The sequence below is a fragment of the Erithacus rubecula genome (genome assembly GCF_903797595.1).
Source record: "Erithacus rubecula genome assembly, chromosome: 14".
In the NCBI taxonomy this organism is placed as follows: Eukaryota; Metazoa; Chordata; class Aves; order Passeriformes; family Muscicapidae; genus Erithacus; species Erithacus rubecula.
This window is the reverse complement of record NC_136666.1, coordinates 16,627,941-16,654,096: the sequence shown is the minus strand read 5'-3', so window position 1 is coordinate 16,654,096 and position 26,156 is coordinate 16,627,941. Positions and strand designations below refer to the sequence as shown.

The window sequence follows — 26,156 nt, the reverse complement described above, 5'->3', positions numbered from 1 at the left end:
ATTTAAGTTTTCACTTAAGGTTCCTGCTAAGGACTTCATATCATTTGTGAATATTGGATCACACCTTTCATTACTGTAGCTTGACATTAGACATCAAATTCACTGTCCCTCTACAGCATTTTTATAACATAAATGTTATAACAATCCATGCCATAAAAATTAGAAGGTTGTCATTACACCAGGTTCTGCTCTCTAAATATTATTCAGCATTACCATTGCACAGAGTATGAAAATGAAAATACAGCCTACATGCATTTCATGTAACACCAGTGCAATTAGACCAGAATTTGATAAAGCCACGTGTAGTTCTTACACCTTAAGTAAAATGTGCTTTGGGTTTTAGAGTATAATTAAAGTGTCCATTTTTAAATTCAACAAAATTATGGCTGCAGGCCTAAGGTTAAGATAAAACATCAAGCTTCCCTTTCGTGTCAGAGCCTTTAATCCAGATCTAGAATAACAAAATTGTTTTAGTTTAATTTAGTAGGATTTATCAGATTTAATCGTAAAGTTTTGTTTTGTTTTTAGATTGTCAAAAATTAATTAAATTAATTGAAAATTGGTCTGGGTAAAGATAAAAGTGAAAAAACAACAGGAAGTATCTGTAACTGAAGGCAGATGTTAGTAAGTTGATTGTATATTAGGCTTTCCATGTTAACCTTTGTTAGTGTTGCTTCACTATTTTTTTTTGAAGTTGTTACAGTCAATGAATAAATTAAAATCAAAAACAGTAACATTCATACTATAGCTGTTTATATTTGCTAAATGCTCATCCAGGTCCTAAGAAAAAAATTATTATATTGTCAGTATAAACATACCAGATTTTACTTTTTAAATCTGCCAGGAGAGTTTTTATGAGACTGAAACATCAAAAAGATTTTTTCTCCTCTTAGATGGTATTAACTAGTCTATACTCAAAAATTTTCAAATTTCTTTCCCAATATCTGATTTTCTTTTCAAGAAGATATTCTGGGCTTGTACAGCCCTTTTTAGACAGGTACTGCAGACATCATTGAATGTTTCTTCATAAGCTTCTTGATTCAAACATCATCAGCTGAAAAATTCCCATTATTACCAGGAATCCCATAGTTCAACGAAATCCTTTACATGTGAAAACTGAGTAAGAAATGGGAGTTCATGTTGTCTGAACTATAACTAGGCATGAAATTATTCAGAGACTTTCCATGTGATCATCACATGTTAACTTTCACCTGGGAAGGCCCTTTCAGGGAAGTGCTTAGGGCAGGTATTTCAAGCTATCAACTACTGTAAGCTGTGATTAAGAGCTTCCCTCAAGAGTGACCCTAATTATCATCCTCGTGTCTTAAATCAGGTAGGCTTATTTTTCTTACCAGGGCTTAACAAACTACAGCTTATTCCCATATGGGGGATGGAGGGGAAGGAAAAGTATTTTATTACTGCACTGCACATCCAGTGTTCAGACACCCTTTAAAATCTTGGTGCCATATTTTTCATGCAACTAAGGCAGACTTTGTGCCAAGACTAGAAGGTACTCTGGGAATAACTTTTCATAGTCTCTACTTCCAAACATGCAGCAGATAGCAATTTGTTAGCTAGTTAACACAGAAGTTAATCAAATCACAGCTGGCTAGAGCCAAGACAGATATGCCAACGCTCTTCTGCCAAGCTGTCCATTGCAATTGCAGTGACTGATGTATGGATTTATCTCACTCCTGTGGAGATCATCAGCTGCAGCATTAAAAGGAGGCATTTCCATGGGTTGCTTCACAAATTCAGTGTGACTGGTTTTAATACATTCACTGCACTGAATGCTTCTGCAGCCACTGCTGAAGAATAAATTATGAAGGTTGGTTGATGCTTTTCAGCAATCACTTCCTAGGCTGTCCATGCAATGAGAGCCAGCTGTACAAGACACAATTTCTGATATTTGCTTTTAATGTCTAGTCATCTTGTGGCAATTGGCATAGACTTGGCTTTGAAAAAACACTACCAAAACATTCCAAATGGAGCACTGAAAAATACAAGCAGATGTAAACTGCAGTCTTTAATCACGACCATCACTGTGCCCACAAATAATCTGTAGGAGTTTAGTGGTTTTCTAGAACTGACCTCTATTTTTCTTGTACTTGGTTGCTGAAACATAGAAGTATTTCCCTTAATTAGGACAAATTATTCCGATATATTCCATAGGCACAGTCTCTGAAGCCAAGATAGCCTTATTTTTTGAGATATCTGTCTTGTTTTCTAGGTGTTTCATCACTCTCAGAGAAGCTTCCTGTGCAGTTCCCAAGCTTCTCCCCTACTGGAGGGGAGGTGGATTTAACTGTGAGTTAACATACTTTTTAAACCTCACTACAATAAACAGAACACCAAAAACCCCACCCACAACTATTTTTAATCAACTCTGCTCCGGAGTATGATTAACAGGAAGATTTCTTTTACAGCATTGCAAGAAATAATTAAGCTGTAAATGTAGTCTCTGTTTGCCAAGTGGGAAACAATATTTTTACCACAGGCTTCTCCCCACCTCAACTTTATCCATCTAGATAAACATAATTAAGTAGTGGATGATGGTTTGTTAGCATTTTATTACATGTATTTGCAAGGGCATTAAGAATAATCATAAAATGCACAACAAATGTTATAGGTATTGAGGTTTTCAGCAGTAGAAAACGTGACTTTTTAAAATCTGGACTGGAAACATGTACAACAAATTAACTATTCCTCTACACAGAACAGGCACTGAGATGCTGCTGCCTTAGTTGATTTACATACACTAATTGCTAGCTCCTATTAAGCACTGAGTGGTCACCTGCTCAATAATATAAATAGATTCGTATTTTCAGATAGCAGTTATTCACAAGTAGTATGAAACATTAAATTCGCTTTAGATTTTAGCAATGAAATCAGATTTTCCTTTTGTTTAGGATCCTGTTTGGTGCTTTGCTATTCAAACAAAATGACTTAGTGAAGCTGTCAAAATTTGTTGAAATTTGAATGCATTCCACCTTCAAATTTTTTCAATAAGAACTGTAAATAACAGGCCATTTTGAAGTATAATAAATGATCCTTTCCAAAGTCTAATGATAGCTTCCTTCAGTTATAGCCATTCTTTTATAGCTATACAAAATCATTCTTGCTGCACACACATGATGTTAAACTGGCATAAAGTTTTGGAGCTAGTCCATTCATTTCATTTACACAGGTATGGCAAGTACTAGGAGTATCTTTGATGATCTAAATCTCATCTCACACAGAAAGCTGCCTCATCTTCTGTGCAAAAGCATGTAGTATTTTCTTCCCAGGTATTTCATTTCCTAGAGATTTCCTTTCTACTTAAGGTATTGCTTATTCTCTTTGATCAAACTCATCAATCAGAGGCTAAAGATTTGGTGTGCCTCTGATTTGGTATGTTTAAAAAAATAAGATTAAAAAAATTAAAGAAGTATCTATTAAAATTTTTCCTCTGAATTTGCAATCTCTGAAGAATATATTTTCAAGCTATTAACTGGAATCCTAAAGAGTAATATTTAATTTTTTTTAAACTTAAGTAAAGCAACAATTCCTACTTAATCACTCAGACTTGGAAATTGCAAATTTTAAAACACAGCAAGATTTTTATATCATTAAGAGGTCAAAATAATGCAGCATAGCATTAACTACAGCATTACAGTATTCTTTACCTACATAATAGCAAATAGCTATTTTCAAGTGAACTAAGCTTCAAGTGTTCTGGGAAAAAAAAATGTAGAAGAAAAACCAAGCCCTCTTCAAAAAAATCCATGTATTTTTCTGGCTCTAGTAAACTGTGATTTTGTTGCTTGAAAGCAAAAAGATAAAAAATACTACATGTATTAATGCATCTTGAAAAGAAATGATAGTATAAACTTCAGTTTGAAACCAGAAATATCTGGTGTGGAAGAAGAATGGTTTTTTACTATAATTTTTTGACTGCTTGTTGGTCCTGCTCTTACTACATCACCACAGTATGTGAGCACATTATATAGAAACTATAGCCATGGAAAACTCTTCAACTGGAGTTGTGTCCAAGGGGGAAAAATGAATAAAAATTATTTGTTCTTAGCAGTTTTTGGTTTGTTCATTTTCTTCAAATTTTTCTGGTGGTCACATTTATTCTTGAAGTTAAAGATGTGATATTCTTGCTTCTTCCCTTTGTTCTACAGGCCAGTCATCAGCTGTAATGCCTTTATTGTCCTTTTTGCACCGCTTTATTTTTTTAAAAAGTATAAATTTCATGGTAGTTGAAAAGATGAAAAGCTATTTCTGGAATAAACAGCAACACAAACCAGCCAATTCTGCACAGCATAATGGGATTTTAATGTATTCTTCTTGTTGGCATAGTGTATTTCAGTGATAATTTTATGTGACAGCATAATTAAACTGGAAAACAATTCCCATTTCCTATGTATTTTATCTATTTATCATCATTTATTTCTTTACTTTCTTGCTCTGCTATAAATATTATTGTAAGGAGAGTTAAATAAGTTAAACCAATGCAATTACTTGTACAGATTGAAATTAACTTCATATATCAATTTATACTGGTTTGTATACAGCACCTACTATTTGCCCTGTACAAATAAATGCATTTGTTGCAGTATATTTATAGTGTCACTATGGTTTCCATGTTTGCACTCCTTTTGACTAATGTTCTATATATTAAAAGTTGACATTTTAACAGTATTTTCAAACAATTTCATTCATTATCAAATAACCATTTATTACATTGTGGCAATTTCAAACCATTTACTGGACCCTCTAGACATTGCTAAACAATGATTTATCAAGCAGTGTGCAAATTTTACTGCTTATCACAGCAAATACAAAAAGTAACATTAAATACTGACTTGACAACAGCCCTGACTAAATTATTTTCCTTTTTTAATCTTGATGAGTCATAGTTAGTAATAGCAGTTTGTAAATCCACTGAAAATTGAAGCCAATATTCTAGATTGCTCCACTATATGAGGTTCTTTCTGGTTTCCTCAATTCTTTTGTATGCCTGAGGGATAAGCTGAAGATTCTGGGACACAAGAGATGCATCTCTTACTGTCTTTTTATTATGGCACTTCTGATGCCCCAATATTGTCCTGTGTGACAGTGCTTTTCACATTTCACTTGTCATGACTCTTATTTCCTTATTTCTATAGAATTTGAGATCCACTCTGTGAGGAAACTGACTGATACCCCAAATGACAATTAGGTCTCTGCAAGCACATAGAAACAGTACAGTACAAGAAACAGTATTTGAGGGAGACATTCCCATTCTCAGAGATCTTATTAATTGCAGGGCTCAACACAAAGTAAATTGAAAGGCTTAAATATTCCAGAGAATATTCACAGAAGGAGTTTCAAGGACTTGGGAATATTCTTCATTTGTGGGGTTCATACACAGAGTAAAGCTGAAAAAATATTATTATCACTGAATTTAAATGATCCCTATGATTCCAAAATCAATAGTTTGGCATTCTTGGTTGATGCTACAGTAACATTAAACAGCTCCAGAGAAAGCCAAGGCTTCACTGTGCAAAACTAACAGCTTGACAACATCCTAGACAGAAGAATTTATAGTCTGCCCTGTTTGTGCATTGAGATAACAAGGAACCACAGAGCAGATCATGATCTTCCTTGGCCAAGACCACAGAAAGAGCAAAACTGAAAACTACACACAGATTTTCTACATTTTCTTAATTTCAAAGGCATCCAAAAGGTTTTGATTCATCATCACCAAGGAGTGGTTATGAGGAGCCCTTGTTCTGTTACTGCTTCCATACTAGAACCAGCAAAGCCACCTTTTACTCATTCAGAATGACCTAATAATGCAGTAATTTAATTTAAACTGCCACAGCTTTGAGCTGCTTCTGGTAAGTTGAGCTATAAACTGTGGTAGAGGAGAAGTAGCCAACTTTCTGCTCTGCACCCTGTGTCTTAGGAGGGCAACCTCTGCCAGAAAGGTGCAGTTGGGCTGGGGCACTTTGATACCAGAGCTGCAACAGCCAAGGTGCAGCACAAACTGGAGCCTTTAGAGCTGCAGAAAGGTGAAGTCTGGTTTGCTCGCTGATGGTCTTACAGCCCCCAGCATAAGCACTTCAGATTTTTAATTTTACCCACTTGTATCTGGTGTGTTTAGCCCTAGCACCTCAAAGCCTGGGTGTTTTCTTGTGATGTCAGTAAGTAATGTTTGGGGTTTGGGGGGGTGGACATTGTCTGATAATTCTGCCAGACTAGTAGGGTACGACCATGTCCAAAGTATGTTTACAGAGTACACAAGGAATGTTCGTCCAAAAGCAGTAAAAAATGGTAATTTTACCCTAGCAGAACTGCTTTCTCATCTTCTCAAGTTTAACAGATAATTTCTAAAAATAGTTCATCTATTCCCGAGTCTCAGTAATTTTAAACATGCTACTACTTTAACCAAAACTGCCATTGAATTCAGGGAGACCAAATCAGGCACAAAAAGAAGTTTTTATTTTAACCAATCATTTAAGTGATTCCATATGATGCCAGAATAAATAGACCATTACATCAATGTCCCTGCCTTTTAAAAAAACACAAAAAAGTTTGTCTTAGAAAATGAAAGTGTCTGAGGACTTTGAGCAGCCAGGAGCAAGCATTTAATCCCTGGAGAAACTGAAGCAGAGTTCAGTCCCAGGACAGAGCAGAGGGGCTGCTCAGAACCAGGTACTTCAGGCTGCTCCCTTTTTCTCCAGTCCTCTAAGCTAGCTCTGGACCAGAGATGGATGGGATTTCCTCATGGACAAAGGTAAAAAACCAAAGGAGGCTCTTTCACCACAGATATATTTATAGCCCCACTCCAGTGACCCTAATGTAAGTACAAGTGTATTTACTTTCTTTTATTTTGGTCAGTCTAAATGACAAACTCCTAGGATTTTCAGGTACTTATAACTCTTGATCGAGGAATTGATCCTAAGATGACTGATGTTGTTAATCCATTTCCAGCACCTTTTTCTCCACTAGTTTGCCTACTGCAGATTACTATTCTTTGGTTTCTACTGGTCAGATTAATTATCTGACTTCTTTTTCCCCTATCCCTATGAAATCAAGCTTGAGGGGGATTTTTGAGTGGGTTTTGTTTTGTTTTTTGGTTCTGTTATATTTTGTGGTAGACCTTATATGTTACAATCCACAGACCTTCAGCTATCAAGTGCCAGATATGGTCTAATTAAGGCTCAAATGGCTTTTAATATAATCAGGGTTAACAGCACTCCCTCTTAGAATGCAGAAATGGAAAAAGAGTTATTCTCTGTGGCCAGCAGCCTGGGCATGAGGGAGGAAGTCATCAAGGAGAGCTCTTTCCTCACTTAAGGAGATATTATACAAAACATTAAACCCAATGAGGGTATCTGTCAAAATCTAAGAGACTTCATCTCTGCTGTTATCTACCTTCCATTATGGATTAATTTGACACTAATTGCAAAAATGATTTAATTTAGCTAATCTTCAAAAAATACTGCTTGAAAATTAAAATTAATGGCCAGGATAAAATCCAAGTAATTCTACCTTAATAAAAGCTTGGACACAAAGGGCCTGGTGCAGAAATCCTAGATAGAAATTACCTCCAAAAGTTGCATTTAATACATGAAGCAACAGAGAACTAAAAATTAATTTGAATAAAGAACATGACAGGTATCAGTGGAGGAAAAGTCAGAGTTGTATACCAGTGAAGAAGGATGGCAAAAAACAAATTTGGATCACTTTAGCTCTAAAAAGAACTTTGGTAGTATATTTTTTCAGATCTTAAAAAACTCAAAAAAATACAGATTTTTTAATTACACACTTTTACTTATCCAAATAGCAGAACCTAGTAAATCAAGTGCTTATCAATTATCTCTGGAAAAAAAGCCAACAGAGAATGTAATTTTTAGAAGGAGTTCTGTTGTTCAAAAGTTAAACTAATCACAGCTTTGTGATGTTCTTCCAAATTCCCATTTCTGATAAAGGCGCCGTGTAACTTGATAGATTCTGATCTGTACCAGATGGCACAAGTCCCTGAAGAATCATGTGCCAGCTGTTCACAGCAGAACACAGCATACTCTGAGCACACTTGTTCTTTCCTCTCTGTGCACCCAGCAAGGCTGTGCTGGCACTGGGGCTGGGGAGCACTGAGCAGCACAACCTGTGTGTCAGACTCTGTGTGGCACAGGTGACAGGTGACAGCTCCATACTTTGTGCTCCTACTACCAGTTTGTTTGCACTGCTTTCCCTTTAGGTTTGGCCAAGACAGTCCCCTGTGTCTGTTTGGCCTGCCTGGTGCAGGAGGTGGAAAAGGCAATGTTCTCCAGCATACAGAGTGATTTCCTTCCTCCCATTTGCATCAAACAAAAGGTGCCTTTCCAGTCTTCCCAGTGGCACCAGACTTGCCTTGCTCTGCAGTACAGTGGGAAACTCCACTGCCTCAGCCTGCTTCCCTTGTGTGCCTACTTAATGTGATTAGCAATGTGTACAGCTTGCAAGGGAGAATAAGGTTGATTCCAGCACATTGTTAATTAAGACATTATAGTTAGCTATTTGCTAGGCAGACTCGGGGGAGTAGTAATAGGATATGGAGTCTTTCACCTTAAGTTCAGCCATTCTTACCCCCAAATTCCCAGGTAGTGATCAGTAATTTCTCATTAACCCTGACACAAACTGAATCTGACTCCACTCAAGCATGTGGATCAGTTCTGAGTGCACGTCTGTCAACAAGGAGTGTCAGTATCTCTGATAATTAAATTTCAAAGTGAAGAACCCCACTGCTGTGAGTGAGCAGCAGAAGTTGATGTTTCCCTGTGGCATTATTTTAACTCCTCTTTGTTGTTGTTGTTGCCTCCAAACTCAACAACTATCATAAGCTGTCATAACATCAGCAGACACAGATTTAGATTTTGAAGGCTACAAATTGACTATTGTTCTTAGATTCCCCATTAAGACAAACAAGTAATAGTAATACCACATAAAAGTTGGGACAATGTAGTTTAAAAAATAGCCAGACACCTGCATTATAATGAATTTCCAAGAGGCCCCTAATTTCATGATCCTACCTGCACTGCCAAGAATGTAAAGAATCATTGGCTCTTGACATCATTCTCTTGCCAAAGGGCAATTACCTATTCTGTATGCATTGCCTTAATCATGTCAAGTTGTCTGCCATAAATTTGCATGTCTCCCAAGGAAGCACAGTGCATTGCCAGCAGCCTGATAGGCCAGATCAAAACAATTTCCTGGTGTGTGTTTACATCAGCTTTTGGCTTCTGAACTGCTTTAGCTGTAGTTGCTCTGCAAAACAGCACAAATTCCCTCTCTCTGAACTGAGCTGCAACAGGGATAGAAGGGGGAGTAAGCAGAATCTGGATGGATCCATGTCCTTACCAGAACTGAGCAATGCTCTCCAGATTAATGAACTGCAAATCAGCTACACAAATGAAACCACATGCTAGAGATAAACGCAGTCCTCTGAGATGGGCTTGTTGTCACAGGCAGAGAGGGAGAAGGAGAGAGACACACACATGTGTAACTAGGGGCATAATGAATGCCAGCTTCTCTCCTGCCTCTCTGGGATATGTGAGGATGACAAACTCTCTGAGGAACAATTCCTTTGACTGCTTCGTTGAGGAAAGGAAACTTGTCATGCTGCCAAGAATAAAACTGCTCCCGGGCTTAGTTTTGAATTTTATAAAGTGAATAAGTGAAAAATGTATACACATTCACTTCAGACCCAAGTCATGAATAATTAAAGGAATATGTAATTGTACCCAGTTTTCCCCTCAAGCTCAAGCAGCAAAGATATCTTCTGTCCGTGTAACAGGGTACTTCATGTGTTTTGTGTTTTTTTCCAGGAGCTGCTGGAACTGAGCTGAAATGAATGCATCCTGCATGCAGGTAGGAATAACAGCCTGACCATCAGAGCACGCAGAAACACAAATTGTGAACTCAACTGTTTCATATCAAGGAAGCTGCAGATTTTTTTGATTATGAGTAAATATTTTCCATAAATATTTGTGATTCATCCACAAATGATACTGGATTTAGACCACAATTCATAAAAATTATATTATTAACCCAGCATTATTGTAGACATTAATACTGCAAATGGCAAAGATCAGACATTATTTATAAGGCACGGGAAGGTGAGAATGTTTACAATGTCAACAATAAATGTGTAAAAAATTACTTCAGAAAACAGAAGTTATCTGTATCTATTTCCTTTTTCTGAGCCAGGCACACTTCCCAGTACAAATTTAGGAATGTTGAGTTAACAGTATACAACCACACATTTGTCTGCAATTCTACTGCTGTACTGGAATTATCTAGTGGTATCTACCTGGAAGGAGATGCAAGAGATCTATTGCTTTTATTTTTATGCATTATTCCCACAATTAATAGGTCCCTCAGTTTTCAGACAAAATGAAATTCAGGATTAATATTCAGTTTTCTTGAGGGCATAGAAGTTAGCAAATATGGTATGAATAGTCATGTATTTAGTACATTTCACATGCAATACAAAAATCTTCTTTAAAGACTAATGAAAAACATGAACAAATTCTGTAAACAAAATATTCATTATACATCCCCTCCCTTCCAAACACAGGCAGGAAATTTCTCATGGACAGCAAGCTGCCTTTTGCTTCCTCTCATACCAGTGTGGCTGTTTGTAGCCAATACACTGTGATTCTCTCTGACAGAGAAAAATACAAAAAAACCCAGAAAATAATACAGAGAGGATCAAAAGATGGTATGTAGGTAATAGATTCATCCTTGAAATGGCAAATGTGGGATTTTGTTTGACTCTTATCAGGAGATGATAGAAATATCAGTCAGAAGTGAAGCAAAATATTATACACTAGTTTATCCACATATCTGAAAGCTGCTATTCTGTAACATGTTGATCTTGTCATTTTATATCACTTTTGTCTATGGCAGGAGCCAAATTAATTTTATGGAATACAAAAGCAAGGTCAACTATAACCCATAAACCTTGCCATCAAAAAAGGACAAAATAAAGTTGCAAAAAAACCCCATAAAAGTATCTGGATTTCCAGTATAGGGAAAATGGCAAGGAGGAATTCTGTACAAATGCAGTTTCCACATCCACCCCTACTGAGACAGATTTTCAAATTAATGTTTTCAAGTTCCAACATTCCTGAGCTGTTGTTTGAACCACTTGAAACACTTCCCATCTAGTGGACGGGTTTTTTTTTTAGATTACTAGAAAATATTTTTCTAATATGTAAAACGTGAAAGAACTATAAAAAAGGGGAATATTTTGTATTCTGCTATTTTTGATGACTAATTTGGATTGAAAGGTTAATTGTCAATTATGTCAGACCCTGAAATTATGTAACTGTTGATCCTCCCCATGCACAGGACAAAATACATACAACAGAGCATTATTCCTTCAAGCCTGTTCTCCTTGGTAATGCTCTGGTGTCACAAACTGCTTGCATTTGCAATTACCTGATGTTTAAAAATAGAATTATTCAACATGCCCTGCTAGTTGGCTCTGACCTCTTGTTTGCTCCTTTCCCAAATCAGTGTGAACACATGATGGATTTCCAGCGATCTTGTGCCACCCTGTGTAAGAGATGGGAAATGACACAACTTTCTGACCACTGTGACCCGAGCTTGGCATTGGCGTCCTGCGGATATTTGTGCATTTTCAATACACTTTTTCAGTTTATCAGCAACTGAAGTACATTTTTTAAAGTATTAAAAATATTTTATACGACAATTAAAATGTGATTTCTTTATATTTTAGCTAACTCTTCCTTTACATTTATAGCTTTTATATGATAATGTATACAGCCCTCAGGCCATCTGCTGTGCATGATACTAGTTATTTATGAACATATTTTCAATATTTTAATTAATATACCTTCATAATGGTGGTTTTTCCTGTTATTTATAATTTTTTTTATTTGTCAGTTGGTGGTGCTTGATTTTTCTTTAGTAGCATTTTTCTTTCTCATGTTTTCCCCAATGAGTTTTTTGCATCCTTATATCCCTTCTGAATTCCTTCCACACTTCTGCATATCAGTTACATTCATTCCAAGTTCATTTAGACAATAAAACAAACTTTGCTGCTATTGTTGTGTCTATTGGGCAATAGATCAGCCGTGATCATGTCAGTAGCTGTTTGTATATTATATGTTAGTGGCAAGTTCTAAACCTTAGCCAAAACTTTAGCTTTAAACCAAGTGCCATTATCAATCAGCACGTGAAAGAGAGAAAAGAAATTAGATTTATCTCCCTTCCCATGATTTTACTGTGATGAAGGTCTGTATTTTGGATGCTGTATTCATACAGGTGAAATTGTAGCTGTAAATGATGTGGCTATTCTGGTTTTCCTCGGTACCTCTGCTATGTTATCACTGACATTATCTGTGCTCTTCTCCCTCATGCAGGTTTCCCCTCGTGCTTTTCACACTCATCTCACCCCTTGCTGGGCTCCTGGAGCTTCAGGCACGGCACTCCAGCCCTGCACACACAACCCAGGGAGCGCATTTGAGGTTTTCCATCCCCTGTCCCAGGGGAGCGATCCAGGACTCGACCTCTCGGGTCATTCCAGCGACAATGGGCACGGGCAGCGGGGCAGGCGGGACGGAGCGCAGGGACAGGAGTTAATTAGCGTCTGTCACCTCCGGCAGAGCGCTGCGCGGGGCGCGGCTGCCCCTCACACACGGCAGGGGCGGCCGAGGGCGCTGGGCCGGCTCGGCCTGCAGGAGATTGAGGGGCGAGCTCAGAGGGTGGTCATGCACTGAACGGGCTCCCCACAGCACTAAGACTGAAATAGTTTGACAACACCGCCGCGCACGCCGCGCCATTCTCTGTTTTCGGTGGTGTTTCTGGCGCGGCCCCGCACGGTGCCACTCCCACACCCCACCGCCCTCACGGCGGCGCCACCCCCGCCCCGCCCCGCCCACGCATGCGCACGAGCCGCGCGCCGCCGGGGCTGTCACGTGACGCGGGCGGCGGATGCGGTTCCGGGTGAGCGCGGGCGCGCGGCGCGGCCCCGCTCCCGCCAGGTACGAGCGCGGGGCCGGAGGGGCGGGAACGGCAGCGGGACCGAACCGGGACCGAACCGGCACCGCGAGCCCAACCGGGCCGTGCGGCTGCGCGGCGGATTCAGCGCTGTGGCCTGCCCGGCCGCCAGCAGGGACCCTGCGCCGGGCGGCTGCTCGGGCCCTTCCGCCGCTCCCCGCGCTGAGGGAAGAGCTGCGGACACGCTCAGCTCTGAGGGGAAAAGCCCTTCCCCTGCCCGCTGTGCTGGAGCGGCTGTTCTGCTTCGGGCCTCCCGCGGAAGTCTGAGCTGTTTTCTAGTGCTTTTCGTCTTAGTTCCTCCTGATTTCCTGCTGCTAATGCAGCGCGCTAAATAGTGGTTGATTATTTCTGGTTGGCTTGTATGTATGTTTAAGTTTTCCAAAGGAATATCTGGGCTTTGGGATATAGATGGATATAAATGGATATAAATGCTTTGGGATTGTTTTAAGAAGTTAGTGTTTACCTTTAAATAAATTTGGGTGGCGCAGAAATGCAGAACCTTCCTTTGCTCTGGAGGTGGAGTTTAAAGTGGTATCCTCGGGAGGAAAGCAAGAATTTTTAGAAGTTTTCTCTTTTAGCTGTCTGATTTCTCTGTGCTTTGATGCTGAGAGAAGGGAGTAAAAGGGCAGAATTGATCTCTTATTAGCTATATGTCTTTGCTTCGTCCCATTTTGCAAACTTGCAAAGTTTGCTTTAGGCCTGCTGTAAAATCAAATGTGAAAATTAATTTTAAAAACACCTCTTTAATGCCTGAAACCTGGAAATAACTTGACACTCAGTTAATGTTTCTGTTGACACAGTGAAGGTGAAATGTGGGGGGAAAAATTAAGGCTAACCTTGTTTTGAAGTTGACTTTTTGAGATGGAAACATCTTTCTGTTCTTTGCCTATCAGGTACTTTGTTCAGTAAAAATGCTTGACATTGCAATTGTCTGGCAAAATTAAACTTTGTACTCATTCTATTTTAGATGCAGGGGTGCTGATCAAGAACTGAATATAGATCTTTGTGTTGGATGTGACCATGGGAATACCTGGCTTGTAATTACTTGTGTGTTTGCCTGAGAACTCAGAACTGAAAATTTAAATAATAATTTTTGCAAGCAGCCTTTAACTTCTTAAATAAACTGATCTTTCTGCTGTCCTTTGGTCCCACCCCTGCTGCCACACAGGGTTCTGTGTTGATTGCTTCTTTGCAAAGTACCATGGTTTCTTGTTTTGGTTAATGTTGGTTTTCTCCATACCTTCTTTGATAGGTTTTCCTGCTACTGCCAATCTTTGGAGCCAACACAGCCACCAGCTGCAACTGGTTTGGATTTCTATGTCAGTACAATGGTTTACCATGTTCCATTATTGGGGATTCCTTGTTGCTGGTGATGGGTGAGCCTGGAAAAATACAGCTTTGCTTGCACTTCATAGGGTGAGTTCTCAAAAAACACTGTCTTAAATAGTTTTCTCAAAGTATTTGAGTTGTTTGGGTTTTTTTCTTTTTAAATGGCTTGTAGTTTAGATCTGACCAATAGGACTTTTTCATAAAATATACACATATTAATTATCTCCTATAGAATCTAGAGACATGTCAGGTTTCTTACATTTTGCTGATGTAATCAGAAATGATAGATTGCTCAAGACCTCAATTTTAACTGAGGAGTGAATCCTCCTTGACTCCATGAAATCCCTTTCATCTTAAATTATTGTATGATAAACCATTCCACAGGCAGTTTTGTCTAGAAGAAAAAAGTAAAATGGGAGCAAGCAAAAAACCTCACCCTGTGTTGTTTGGTTTTTATTTTGCATAAAACCTCAATTTGACCATAAGTTAAAGGATGTGTTGCAAATATGGGAATTACCAGTGTTGAACTAATACTTTGTTATGTTCCTGCAGCTCCTCTTTAGCCCACTGTGCTGAAGATCAGAGGTTCTGCCTGATCAGGAGTCTCTGTTAGCAATTCAAGTTAGCTGAAGAATGGAAGGGGTTGAGTTCAAGGAAGAGTGGCAAGATGAAGATTTTCCAAGGTTTTGAATTCTTTTTGGAATTCTTTTTGCATTTTGGATCAAAGACATGACATCAGCAATAATTGCCTCTTGGTCTTCTTGGTGAACTAATACTCAGTAATAATCTTGAAGTGATTTCCATTAATATAGCAGTTTTGAAAAGGTTTTGTGGCATATTTCTTCAGGATTGCTCCTGTTGAAGTTTCCAGTGTTTCTGAAATGAAGTTTTGTAAGCTTGGCTTAGTTTATTTCCTGTGATAATATTTTGCAATTGCATTGTTTGCATATTACTCCCAGTGCCTCAGGGCCCAAATATTTCATTAAGTAAATTTCTGAGGAAAATCTTTAAAAGTTAATACTGCTACTGATGCTTGGGCCTACAAAAAAAAAAAACCTAAATCAGCTTTAGCTGCATTTTATGATAACATGACTAAACTACTTCTGTAATTTATTTCAAGTCTGATTTTGTCAAGCAAGAATATGACAGGTTTTCTTAAGGAGGACACACTGGTAGTAGTCAGTGTTTTGGTATTTGTCACAGGAAGGGATGGTCACTTGAATGCTGTAAAGGAATTTTCTGCTGCCTTGGTGTTTGTTAACTGAAAGCCTGAGCTTGGCCAGTAAGTGAAGTTAGTTCAGTATTATCCCACAGTGGGTTTTTGTAGTAGTGTGTAAGTCTAAATATATTGCATTAAAAAAAGAAGTAAAACAACCAGATTTGTAGCAATCATTTCTCCCTTGTGTTCCAGGCCCCTGCCAGAGGATGATCCTGTTGAGTCTGATGCATTGGCTGCAGCTGGAACAGAAAGTGAACCTGGTAAGAGCATTCCAGTCCAGTCCAGTGACTGCTTCCTACTTAAATGGCTGCTTCAGAGCTCCTTGGTGTGGGAGGATTTTTTTGTTTGTTTGTTTGGTTTTTTTTTGGAATTTTGGGGTTGTTTTGTTTTGTTAGTTTGGGTTTTGAAGGTTTTTACATTTAAAATTTTGTCTGTTTGCTTTACTTGGGGCTCTTCCAGTGCTGGATTTGTTACTTGCTTTCAACTCTTGTCTAAATCATGCCAACCATGCCTTGTATCTCAAAGCAATCTGTGTATTCACAGAACAGATTCTTTAATTTTCTCTCCTCACTGTTGTCTGTCAGTCTTTTTTTTTTTTTTTCAGCTTGTATGTTATTTTCTGTTTTATCAGAGATGGTTATATCACTGAAGCCTAACAAAAGTGCTAAGGACATGAATCTTGTATTATTTGCAAGATTTACTCAGTGTAATATCTGGAACAGCTCCTGGGAAATGGGATGCAGCAGAGTCTGAGTGGTGTCAGCTCATCAGGTTTTTCTTCTGTGGGGTGAATGGTTGGTGTCTGGCACCCTGCTCAGACTGTGTGTGTGCAGTGGGTAACTTGAGAACTTTTACCTGCTGTTCTTTCCACCCCCTACTGAAGTCTTTTTCCAAAAATACCTTATTTAAATAATGGGCAAAGATTTATAATACATTATGGGAAAGGACTGTGCTCTTCTGTCTTGGTAATATGCTTATCTAAACTTGCTTTAGCTGTGAAAATAAATAATTTTCTTTCTTCAGATACAGAGGGTGATGGAACCAAATTGAGGAAGAAACTAATGGCTCCAGATATTAGCTTAAATTTGGATCCCAGTGGGGAATCTGTTTTGTCTGATGACTTGGATGAGAGTGGAGAAATTGATTTGGATGATTTAGACACTCCTTCAGAAAATAGCAATGAATTTGAATGGGAAGGTGAGTGTTTTGGTCCTTTTTTCTGTTACTCTAAAATATTTTCTTATGTGCAGGTCAACTGTTTCTCTAGTAAGTAATAGCTATGACTCAATAGTACAAGAGGAGAAATAAAAAGGGAGTGATTAGATTAGGAATTAGAATAGCTGCAGTGACTTTTAAAAGCAAATTGGACCTTATCTGATTAATAAACAGGCAAACATTTAATAGCTGTAACTGCAGATAAACTTAGGTGAAGATATCTCTGTATGCATCTATAAGACTTGAATTTATTGAAAATCCTCTAATGCCAGAAGTTTTTAAGACCCACCCAACAGAAAAAAGTACCCAAGGTGTTTTACATGTGTTAGAAATGAGTTTTAAATGGAAAGAACCAAACAAAGGGATATAAATTAGCTACTCAGAAATTGATGAATTGCAATTTGAGGACTGAATAGTATTTTTAAAAGTACAAAGTAATACCTGATCTTAAACCTTCTTATGGTGAGAATGGCAAAAGCTCAGTAGCCTTAGATTGACTAGAGGCAGTAAAAGAGCCTCTATTTTATGCCAAGGAATTCTGAAATCATTTCATAGGAAGTTAAAGTAGCTGTAGCCACAATGATCTCAGTTTTAAGATATTAATAGATGTTACATCTTATAGGCAAAACCTGGAGATTCTAAACAATTTTATTTGATATAAACATTTTGTGAAGCAGTTAAAGCACAAATTTTAAACTTGCAGTTTAATGATGTTTCAAGGCCCTCTTGTGGAAGCCAAGAACGGTTGTGGGCAAATTGTTGGAGTCTTTAACATCTGTAAACTTCATGGTTTAGGAATGTCTCTAATAAGTAAACACATAAACTCAATTATTTTCTCATCCTGAAAATAAAATAATTGTAATTCCTGAATAAACAGGAAATTCTCTTTTCAGTGTTACATTTGAAAGACTACCTGTGGAGAAACAAACACTCTTTAGAATAAGGGGGTGGTTTTGATTTTTAAATAGCCAAAGGCATTTTGCAAGGGAAGTTTTTTTGGCAGAGAGTGTGTGTTTAACTTTGTAAAAAGTTTTTCATTGTTTTAATGAAGAAAAATTGGTATTTAGGGTTAGTTTTGCAGTAATGCCAAGGAAATGTTCCAGGTTTTTGTGTCTTGTTTTTGAAAGTGGCTGAAAAGGGTTTCTGTCTTTTCTTCCTTTAATGCTGCTGCCTTCATTTTCCTGGAAGGATAGTTTGAATTAACAGCTTTGTTTCGGGAACAGACAACTAACTTGCAGTAGGTTTTTCTCGCTTTGGGTAAGGTCCATGCAACCAAGTCAAGAATCATAAATTCATCAGAGCAAATTGTCCTACAGAATGCTGTCAGCACAAATTTCATACCTTTTGATTTCACCTGTGAATTAGATTTGATTTCCAATAGATTTTCCTGCATGTCTGCTTGCAAGGTACCTCAATGTTTTCAATAATTCTTCATGTAAATCTGTGATCAACCTCTGTAATTCTCATTGGAGTTAACCACTTTGTCTGTTTTGGTGAAATTTGTTGAGGTCTGTGGTTTGAAAGCCTACAATTAATTAGGCTTCCTCTATGAATGGAAATTTTTCACATACTTGTAATAGAGAAAATTGCAGTCAACAGATAACTGCCAACATGAGAATGTTAATAAAATATCCATGACATCAGCGAGTGTATCTGACTGGCTGAAGAATACCAAAATAGATTAAATAGCAAAGTGGTTAACTTCTGTTATAGCTGATTGTCACCATGCATGGTATTAATAATGGGTCCTTAACTCTCATTTTGGCAGATGATCTTCCAAAACCAAAAACTACTGATGTCATTAGGAAGGGAACACTGGCTGAGTACACAGTGGCAGAGGAGAAGGATGATGGTCGACGCTGGCGAATGTTCAGGATTGGGGAACAGGACCACAGGGTGGACATGAAGGCAATTGAACCATACAAAAAAGTGATCAGTCATGGTGGTAAGGACTGGTGATGTGTGAGCAGCTACTTCTTTAAGCTGAGTTGGGGAGGCTGAGGAAGATTTTTGGGGTTAAAGACTTGTGGTAGTTCATTTGTTGAAGTGTTGAGACATGGTTGATGTAATAATTCTTTCTCTAGTAAACTACAGTTCCAAAATGTAGACAGGGTCACATATACTAAAATGCACCTATGTAACAAGATGTATCCTACAATGTCACTGCTACCTAATTTTTTTGGCTTTTAGACTATTGAAAACATTAACTGTCAATCTGCTAAGGCAGAAATCAGTTCATTACTCTTTCCTGTGAAGTGTCAGACTCTGTGAAGTTTAGGAAGAAAAGTTGACTAAAATTTAAGAACGAAAGATATTAAATATACTGAGGTTCTACACTGAAATGTTTGTTATAGATACAGTGTTTGATTGACATCAGCTTTAGCTGTTGCTTTATAAATAGACAAACTTGAAGAAGAAACCTTGATGTTTTCTATAACTGTATAAATGTGTCCTAGTGATGTTTGTACATCTCTTTAAGATAAATAATGAAAAAGCTTACTGAGTGTGCTTGACTTGGTGTAAATGTAGTCAGTGTATTGTCACCTTTGTCACTACTGCTGCTTATTTCTTTGTTTTTAGGTTATTATGGTGATGGGCTAAATGCCATTGTTGTGTTTGCTGTTTGCTTCATGCCTGAGAGCAGCCAGCCTAACTACAGATACCTAATGGACAATCTATTTAAGTAAGTAATCATCTGCCTTTCTGGGTTTTTGTTATTTTTAATATATTTGAGCACTGCTAGGAATTACTTTGAGATGAAGATATTATAAGTTTTCTTTGCTTGTCTCCCCAGGTATGTAATTGGCACTTTAGAGCTGTTAGTAGCAGAGAACTATATGATAGTTTACCTGAATGGTGCAACAACAAGAAGAAAAATGCCAAGTTTAGGCTGGCTCAGGAAATGTTACCAGCAGATTGATAGAAGGTAAGAAGGTCTGCAGTGTTTCCTTACAACATTCACATGCTCAGAGATAGACATTTTTAGGAAAAACTGCTGTTTAATGTGGTGTCTGGTCCCTTCTGGTTAATATCTGATGGAGGAAATTGGTGTATTGAAAACCTCTTCTGAAGCTGTGCAATGTGGGATGATGCTGCAAACATGCCTGGGTAGTGTTGTGTGGCAGATTTTTTTGATTGGTTGGGGGTTTTGTGTATGCTTTTTGTTGCTGTTGTTCTCAGGGTGGTTTTTTTTTTAGTAAAAATAGTATTTTTAGAATACTGTATATTGTTATCTTGTGGAATATCCTTACAGCTTAATGTGTTAACACAAGGTTAATAAGAAGGGGGTCCTTTGTGAACCACTTCATCATTAGTTGTGTAAATGAGTAATTATCCATTGTTTAAATCCTTCAGGTTAAGGAAAAATCTGAAATCCTTGATCATAGTTCATCCTTCCTGGTTCATCAGAACACTCCTGGCCATCACAAAACCTTTTATTAGGTAATACCCTGGAAGCTTTTTCATAAATAATTCTGACAACTGTTTTGCTTTAATATTGACCTAGTGAAAAATGTTTAGAGTTGTAACTGTACCCTGCATTTGTTCTTCCACAGCTCAAAATTCAGCCAAAAAATTAGGTATGTCTTTACCCTGGCAGAACTAGCTGAACTCATCCCCATGGAATACGTTGGCATCCCAGAATGCATAAAACAGTATGTGTTGTTATTCCAACATCTTCTACATTGATTATGGGTTAGGACTGGTAGATATTGTAAGTTTGGTTTGAATGTAACACTTGGCACATAATGAGATCATTGCTGTCTCTATTAGGAATGTCCATGTTTGACCTCATTGCTAAATGAGTTTAGCATGGAGTAGCTCAGATAGCCAAAATGTTGGTGTACAGTCATTTTCACAGTGGAGTTTGTGCAGTTACTAAGTTGTGCTATGTGAATTAAGCCTTCTAGAAAAAGTCTCCAGAAGGCTTAATTCAATTGCAGTTGTTCTGCACCTTAGTGTTTATATTAAACTGGCTTGTGAGTGAGAAATCGTGGGCATGTTAATACTGAAGTTATTTATAGTATCTGCTAAAGCCTTTTAATTAAAATGTGGAACAAGTTAAGTGCTGAAACAGCACTTGGATTTCATCTAAAAGAAAAGCAGTGATGGAAAAAATGCTGAATTCCTACCCACTACAGTTCTAAACTGCTTTGGTAAAGAAATAAAGACAGCATCAATGTAATCTTTTTCCTTCCTGTCACGATACAAATACCTGTTTTAACATCAGCACAATTCTGCTCTCAAATAAGATGATGATCATTTGTCAAGAGCAAACTTGAGTCTTAAGCAAAGCAGTTGAAAACACACAACAATCCTTCTGGCAGCCTGTTGGAGGGTATAACACACAAACCCTGTGTTGTCATGGTAGGTGAGCACACACACAAGGGACATCCATGCTGCACAGAGCCTCATGCCCCCTGCAGAGGGCTGGTTATTTCACTAGACATCCAGCTGTTCTCAGTTCCACAATTTAACTCTGTAAGACAGAAAAGCAGTTTTCATGAGGTGGGAGTGAAACACAAGCTGAGGCAGCCTTGTGCTATCTTTAGAGGTTTTTTGACTGGGGTTTTATGGGTGTGCTATGAATATTCAGATTGTCATTCTGAGTTTTAAAAGACTCCCCTCCATATTGATGGACTGTTAACTGTTCTGCAAAGTCTGGACTTGGTTAACTGAAAGAATTAATTCTCAGATTCCTGTGGAGGATTATAGCTGGCTTTAAACTGTTATGGATACAGATTTTAAATTTTAGTGATGAATGCTAACACTGTACAAGAGGTCATATTGAATTAATTTTTTATGTTATAGTAATTAAATCTTAATGGTTTTTGTTTAATGCAAGTAAATGTTGGAGGTACAGTGTATTTTTTTTTCTTAATTATATCAGTTTCAAAATTTGATAAGTTGCTGCAAATTCTATTGACACTAATACTGGTTCTGTTGATTTTGGCCTTCATATGTTACATTTACTGAAATAAAACTTTTCCTCACCAAGGTATGAAGAAGAAAAGTTTAGAAAGAAACAGAAAAGGTATATTCATATTTTGATTAGGGTTGCATTTAGATAAAACAATTTGCACTGCAACTAACTGCTAGTTGATTGGCTTGCATAAAGGAATAAGCATTTGTAAATATAAACATGCACTAGTGCCCAAGTTTTTATGCATGACAGGAACTATACTGTACTTGCAGGCAGTATGGAATCTGTAAGAACTCACCACTATTTGCAAACAGTTTCTATTATACTTTTATGTGAGATGCTCACTTCTAAGGGGATCCCTGGGTTCTCAGCTTGAAGAGGCAAAAGCAGTGCTTCTGTATGAAGCCATTAAATCAAATGTCATTGTTTTCTCACAGGAGTTGATCTCTGCAGATGAGCTGTGTTTAGGTGCTAAGTGGTAGCTTTGCATTAGCAGCCATGCAACTCCCTAAGAACTTCTGATATTGAATCTTGTCTTTTTTGGTATTTACAACCTTTTTAGTTATTAACTTGCATAGGTGTAATCTAAATTAGTCTTTTAGTGCTGTTTGTATTTGCAGTGCCTACATTCCTTCCTAATAAATACTGGATTTCCACTTTGGTAATTTCCAGTCTCCTGCTAACTATTCAAGCTATTCCACAGCTGATTATTTTTTTTTTAATACATATGTTATTTTTTCACTTACTAACAAATAGACTGAAAGATTTTGCTGCTAACTTTGTTTTGGTTTTTTTTTTTAATTTTTATTTTTCCTTTGTTTGCCTGTTAAGGAAGGCTTACTGTCTAAATAGGCTGGGGGAACACTGAGATTGAGTAAAAGGAATTAAAATTATTTCTGGAAGCTCACATGTAAATCTAGTGATGTTTACTCCAATTAAGCAATAATTTTAAAAATCTCCAGTAGAACAAGCACTTTCTAGTGTCCATGTTGATAACTCCACCTATACTACCAGTGAAAATTAGATATAGAGATCACAAGCAGAATTAGATCCTGAGCCTTTAATTAGGTAGAAAGCAGCTCCTTTTTTATATGTTCATGGCCCAAAGGAGCTGTCACTGTTTCTATCATTTTGAAAAACTGGCTGGTTATAGTTTGAGAGGCTGGACAGGTATGTTAGGCACATTATTGTAGGACAAACTTGGTCCTAGTCTCTTGCTTTAGAACTGCTGTTTGTTTTAAAATTAATTAATCTCCATGCACAAATTATTTGCCAGAAGATGTTATCAAGATTGTAACTTCTTACTGTAAAGAGGAAAAGTACATTTTGTGTAGGGCATTCAATCATCCCCTGGTTTTTCTGCAAAGGAGCATTTTGTTTGCTGGTCCCAAGGCAGATATTAAAAAATAAGTACAAAATCAAAGCCACTTTTATCAGCATCATGGTGAATTTTCCAGAGTAATTGCAAGAGTCTTAGAACATAATAGGAAAAGTTTTACAGTTAGGGAGCCTCTTTTGTTGATTCAACTAGGGCTGGTACCTTTTTGGATTAATTACTATAACATTAAAGGTAATTCAGTGCTTATGAATTCATCAGAGTGGTAGTGCTTGCCTTTATTGTCATGTTACCTGTGTTGTATTTCTGCTTGCATTTGTTACTATGAGTACATGCTATGCTTTTTTTTTTTCTTCTGTAGTCAAACTTCACTTGCACTTTTTAAATGCTTCCTCTCAAGTGCTCTAGTTACTTAAATGGTTTCCTAACAATTTTAATTGATTTATAGGGGGTGGTAGGAAAATACATATTGAAAAGAACCTAAACATCATGACTACATTAAATAAAAACCTTAATTTAATATTTATCTACTAAAACTTTTCCCATGTGAAAGCTTTGTATTTTCCTGTTAAGTTTAGTAGTTTTTTCTTAATAATATGAGCTATCAAACTATGTTAACATACTTTAATTTTACTACTTTCTTTGCTAAGCAGAGTTGACCAAGAGCTGAATGGAAAACAAGAGCAGAGAAGTGAACAGTAAGTTTGGAGCCCAAACAAGACTGAAGAACAGGCAGATGGAATGATGCTGTTTGTGCTCCATGACAGTGCATTCTTTGTGTGTATGTATTATATAATCTGTTGCAAAAGGTGCTTTGGACTAGCACACAATGAACTGCTTACTGCTGTATTGGTTTGTCTTGACTTTAATTGCTGTTCATGTAATCATTTTATACTGCTAAATGGCAAAGAACCCTATGTTTTCAGAGGATGTTCTTGCAACTGTTTATCTAAATGATGCATGTTCTTCAGTAAAATATTTATATACCTAAATGTTAAAGGAAAGAGATAATATATATATTTTTATGACTGAGCAATATATTGTGTGTACCTGCTGAAAGAATTCATTTGCAGGTAGACAAGGCCATAAGTTACTTGTTGTTATTGTATAAATCTGTTTTGCTGTAAATGGTCAAGTGCATTTCTTTGTTGTCATGAAAACTTGTTTGGATATTAACAATCATTAACTTGACTCTCACAAATACAGAGATCCTTATTTTTGTTCAGCCAGTTTATACAAGCTGACTCCTTTCCCTCATGGAGTGAGCTTCAACTTTGCTGTGTTCCAGTCCATGGTTCAGGATGCAGAGCTGCAGTTCTGTGGGTGGCAGTTTGTTGGCCATGAGGTTTAAGTTTAAAAGCTGAACTGTCTGACCAGACCTTTTTTAGATGAAGTTGTGAATTTAGATTCTGCTTCAGTATGTCAAGACTGTCTCAGCTAGCAGTAGGAAATCAGTTCATTGCAGTTCTTTGTGGATGAATCTTGATTGTTACCAGCAGGAGCTCTGGTCATGCTCATATAACTTGGGAGCTGCACAGGTACTGTAGCCACAGTACCATTTTTTGGGCAGAAATATGAGAAGTCTTGTGCTACCTGTGTCATTTTTGTACATGAAACATCCATTTCTAAAGCTGTTAGGCACATGATACCAGCACTAATTTAACTTCTAAGTGTTTTGAAGGTTGGGGTTTCACTCCCCACAATGCCAGTAAATCTTGATCTGTGCAGAATTTGTTCTTGGACCCATAACTAGTGTGTATAGGTTTACTGGGACAACAGTAATGCACTGGTTGATACATGTAAAAGTTTGTAACATCTTTTGATAAACTTTGCATTTTCCATGTAAGGGCAGGTGTATGCAAATAAACTCGTTCAGGAGTTGAGCAATATAGTGTTGTAGCAAGTATATTAAATCTTTGCTTTTGGTGTTTATTGTGCTCACAATTTTGTCTTAATGCCCAAAAAAATATAACTTTTTAACTATATTTAATGTTACTCAGTTACCTTATTAAAAAAGAAAAGGTTACATTCAACCAGATTACTACCTGACACTGATAAATAGCAGTTGTGAGATATTCCATGGTCAAGATTTACCAATTAATCCACTGTCTCCAGTGATGCCTGTATAGACACTCAGAGCATATGGATGTCAGCTGAGGGAAAACAGCTCATGTCTCTGCAAGTTTATTGAAATCTGCAGTTTAATCTCAAGTTCTGAGTCCTTTTGTTGCTGTAGTTTCTGTATCAGTTTCAAGGAGATTGATAGGCAAGATGCATTCACACAACAGGCAATGCTAATGCCAAGTTGCCTTGCATCCATTCCATCAGGTTTGGATCTTGCTCTGCAAGCAGAACACAAATACACTTTCTTTGGGGCTGTCTCATGCTTCAATTTTGATGTTGACTCAGATTAATGTAAAGTTCAAGTCAGTGCATGGAGTACTTGCAGCCTGTTTACTTCTGATACTCTCATGGTGTGATCTGTACAACCATGCAAATCTGATTTTCCTGGGTTTGCATGTGTCCTGAGCTAAACAGGAAACATTCTGATTATCTCATTTCCATTTTTTCCTAGTTGATTCTTCATGGAGGGATTGTAGTTCTCTGTTTTGTGGCTTCCTGTGTGTGTAGTGCAGTACAGAGTAGCCATTCCTCAGTATATGCCACATTTACCAAATGATGGGATTGTTATTGTGTTTCCTTGTGGCCAAGAATTCCACAGTTTCATGCTGCAGTAGTATGATTTCTTTTGGAAATGTGTATGTGCTTATAAATGGTTTATTTCTCTAGTATAAGTTGTTGTGAATGAATATACAGCACAACAGTTGTTCTGTCTCTAGAGCACCTTGAGAAAGAAGTGTACTGAAGAATTATTCCTGTCTGACTTCTTGCAGCTCATCATTCAGTGGTGAGGTGGATGTTTACAAAAAGCAAAGTGGTCCCAAAGCTATGGATAATGTTTTGTCAAACTTAACTTTTTTTGGAAATTTATAATATAATGTAATATATTTTAATATTTAAAAAAAAAAAACCTGAAAAGTTTGAATGTCATACTTAAATAAAAATTATTTCAAAACTTTGTGATAAGGAATTCA

General features: G+C 37.4%; 1 protein-coding gene and 1 long non-coding RNA gene across 7 annotated transcripts in view; one reads left to right on the top strand and one right to left on the bottom strand.

Moving 5' to 3' along the window:
• The window catches only part of LOC306808022, a 17,426-nt gene extending 3,769 nt beyond the window's left edge, over window positions 1-13,657 (bottom strand). The window contains exon 1 of the long non-coding RNA XR_013775882.1: window positions 13,505-13,657. This is a non-coding gene — a long non-coding RNA (uncharacterized lncRNA). The remainder of the gene's footprint in view (window positions 1-13,504) is intronic.
• BNIP2 (BCL2 interacting protein 2) lies at window positions 12,933-26,156 on the top strand. 6 transcript variants are annotated; one of them, XM_079318136.1, is made up of 12 exons: window positions 12,954-13,025; window positions 14,294-14,457; window positions 14,923-15,053; window positions 15,782-15,849; window positions 16,613-16,786; window positions 18,573-18,749; window positions 19,385-19,487; window positions 19,599-19,730; window positions 20,159-20,245; window positions 20,359-20,457; window positions 21,801-21,836; window positions 23,715-26,156. In XM_079318136.1, exons 3-12 carry the CDS (start codon window positions 15,004-15,006, stop codon window positions 23,761-23,763), a joined length of 975 nt encoding a protein of 324 aa, XP_079174262.1. In that variant the 5' UTR covers window positions 12,954-13,025; window positions 14,294-14,457; window positions 14,923-15,003; the 3' UTR covers window positions 23,764-26,156. The 6 variants fall into 6 exon arrangements, with proteins under 6 accessions (XP_079174266.1, XP_079174262.1, XP_079174264.1 ...); XM_079318137.1 differs by lacking the exon at window positions 12,954-13,025 and adding an exon at window positions 13,356-13,378; XM_079318138.1 differs by lacking the exon at window positions 21,801-21,836.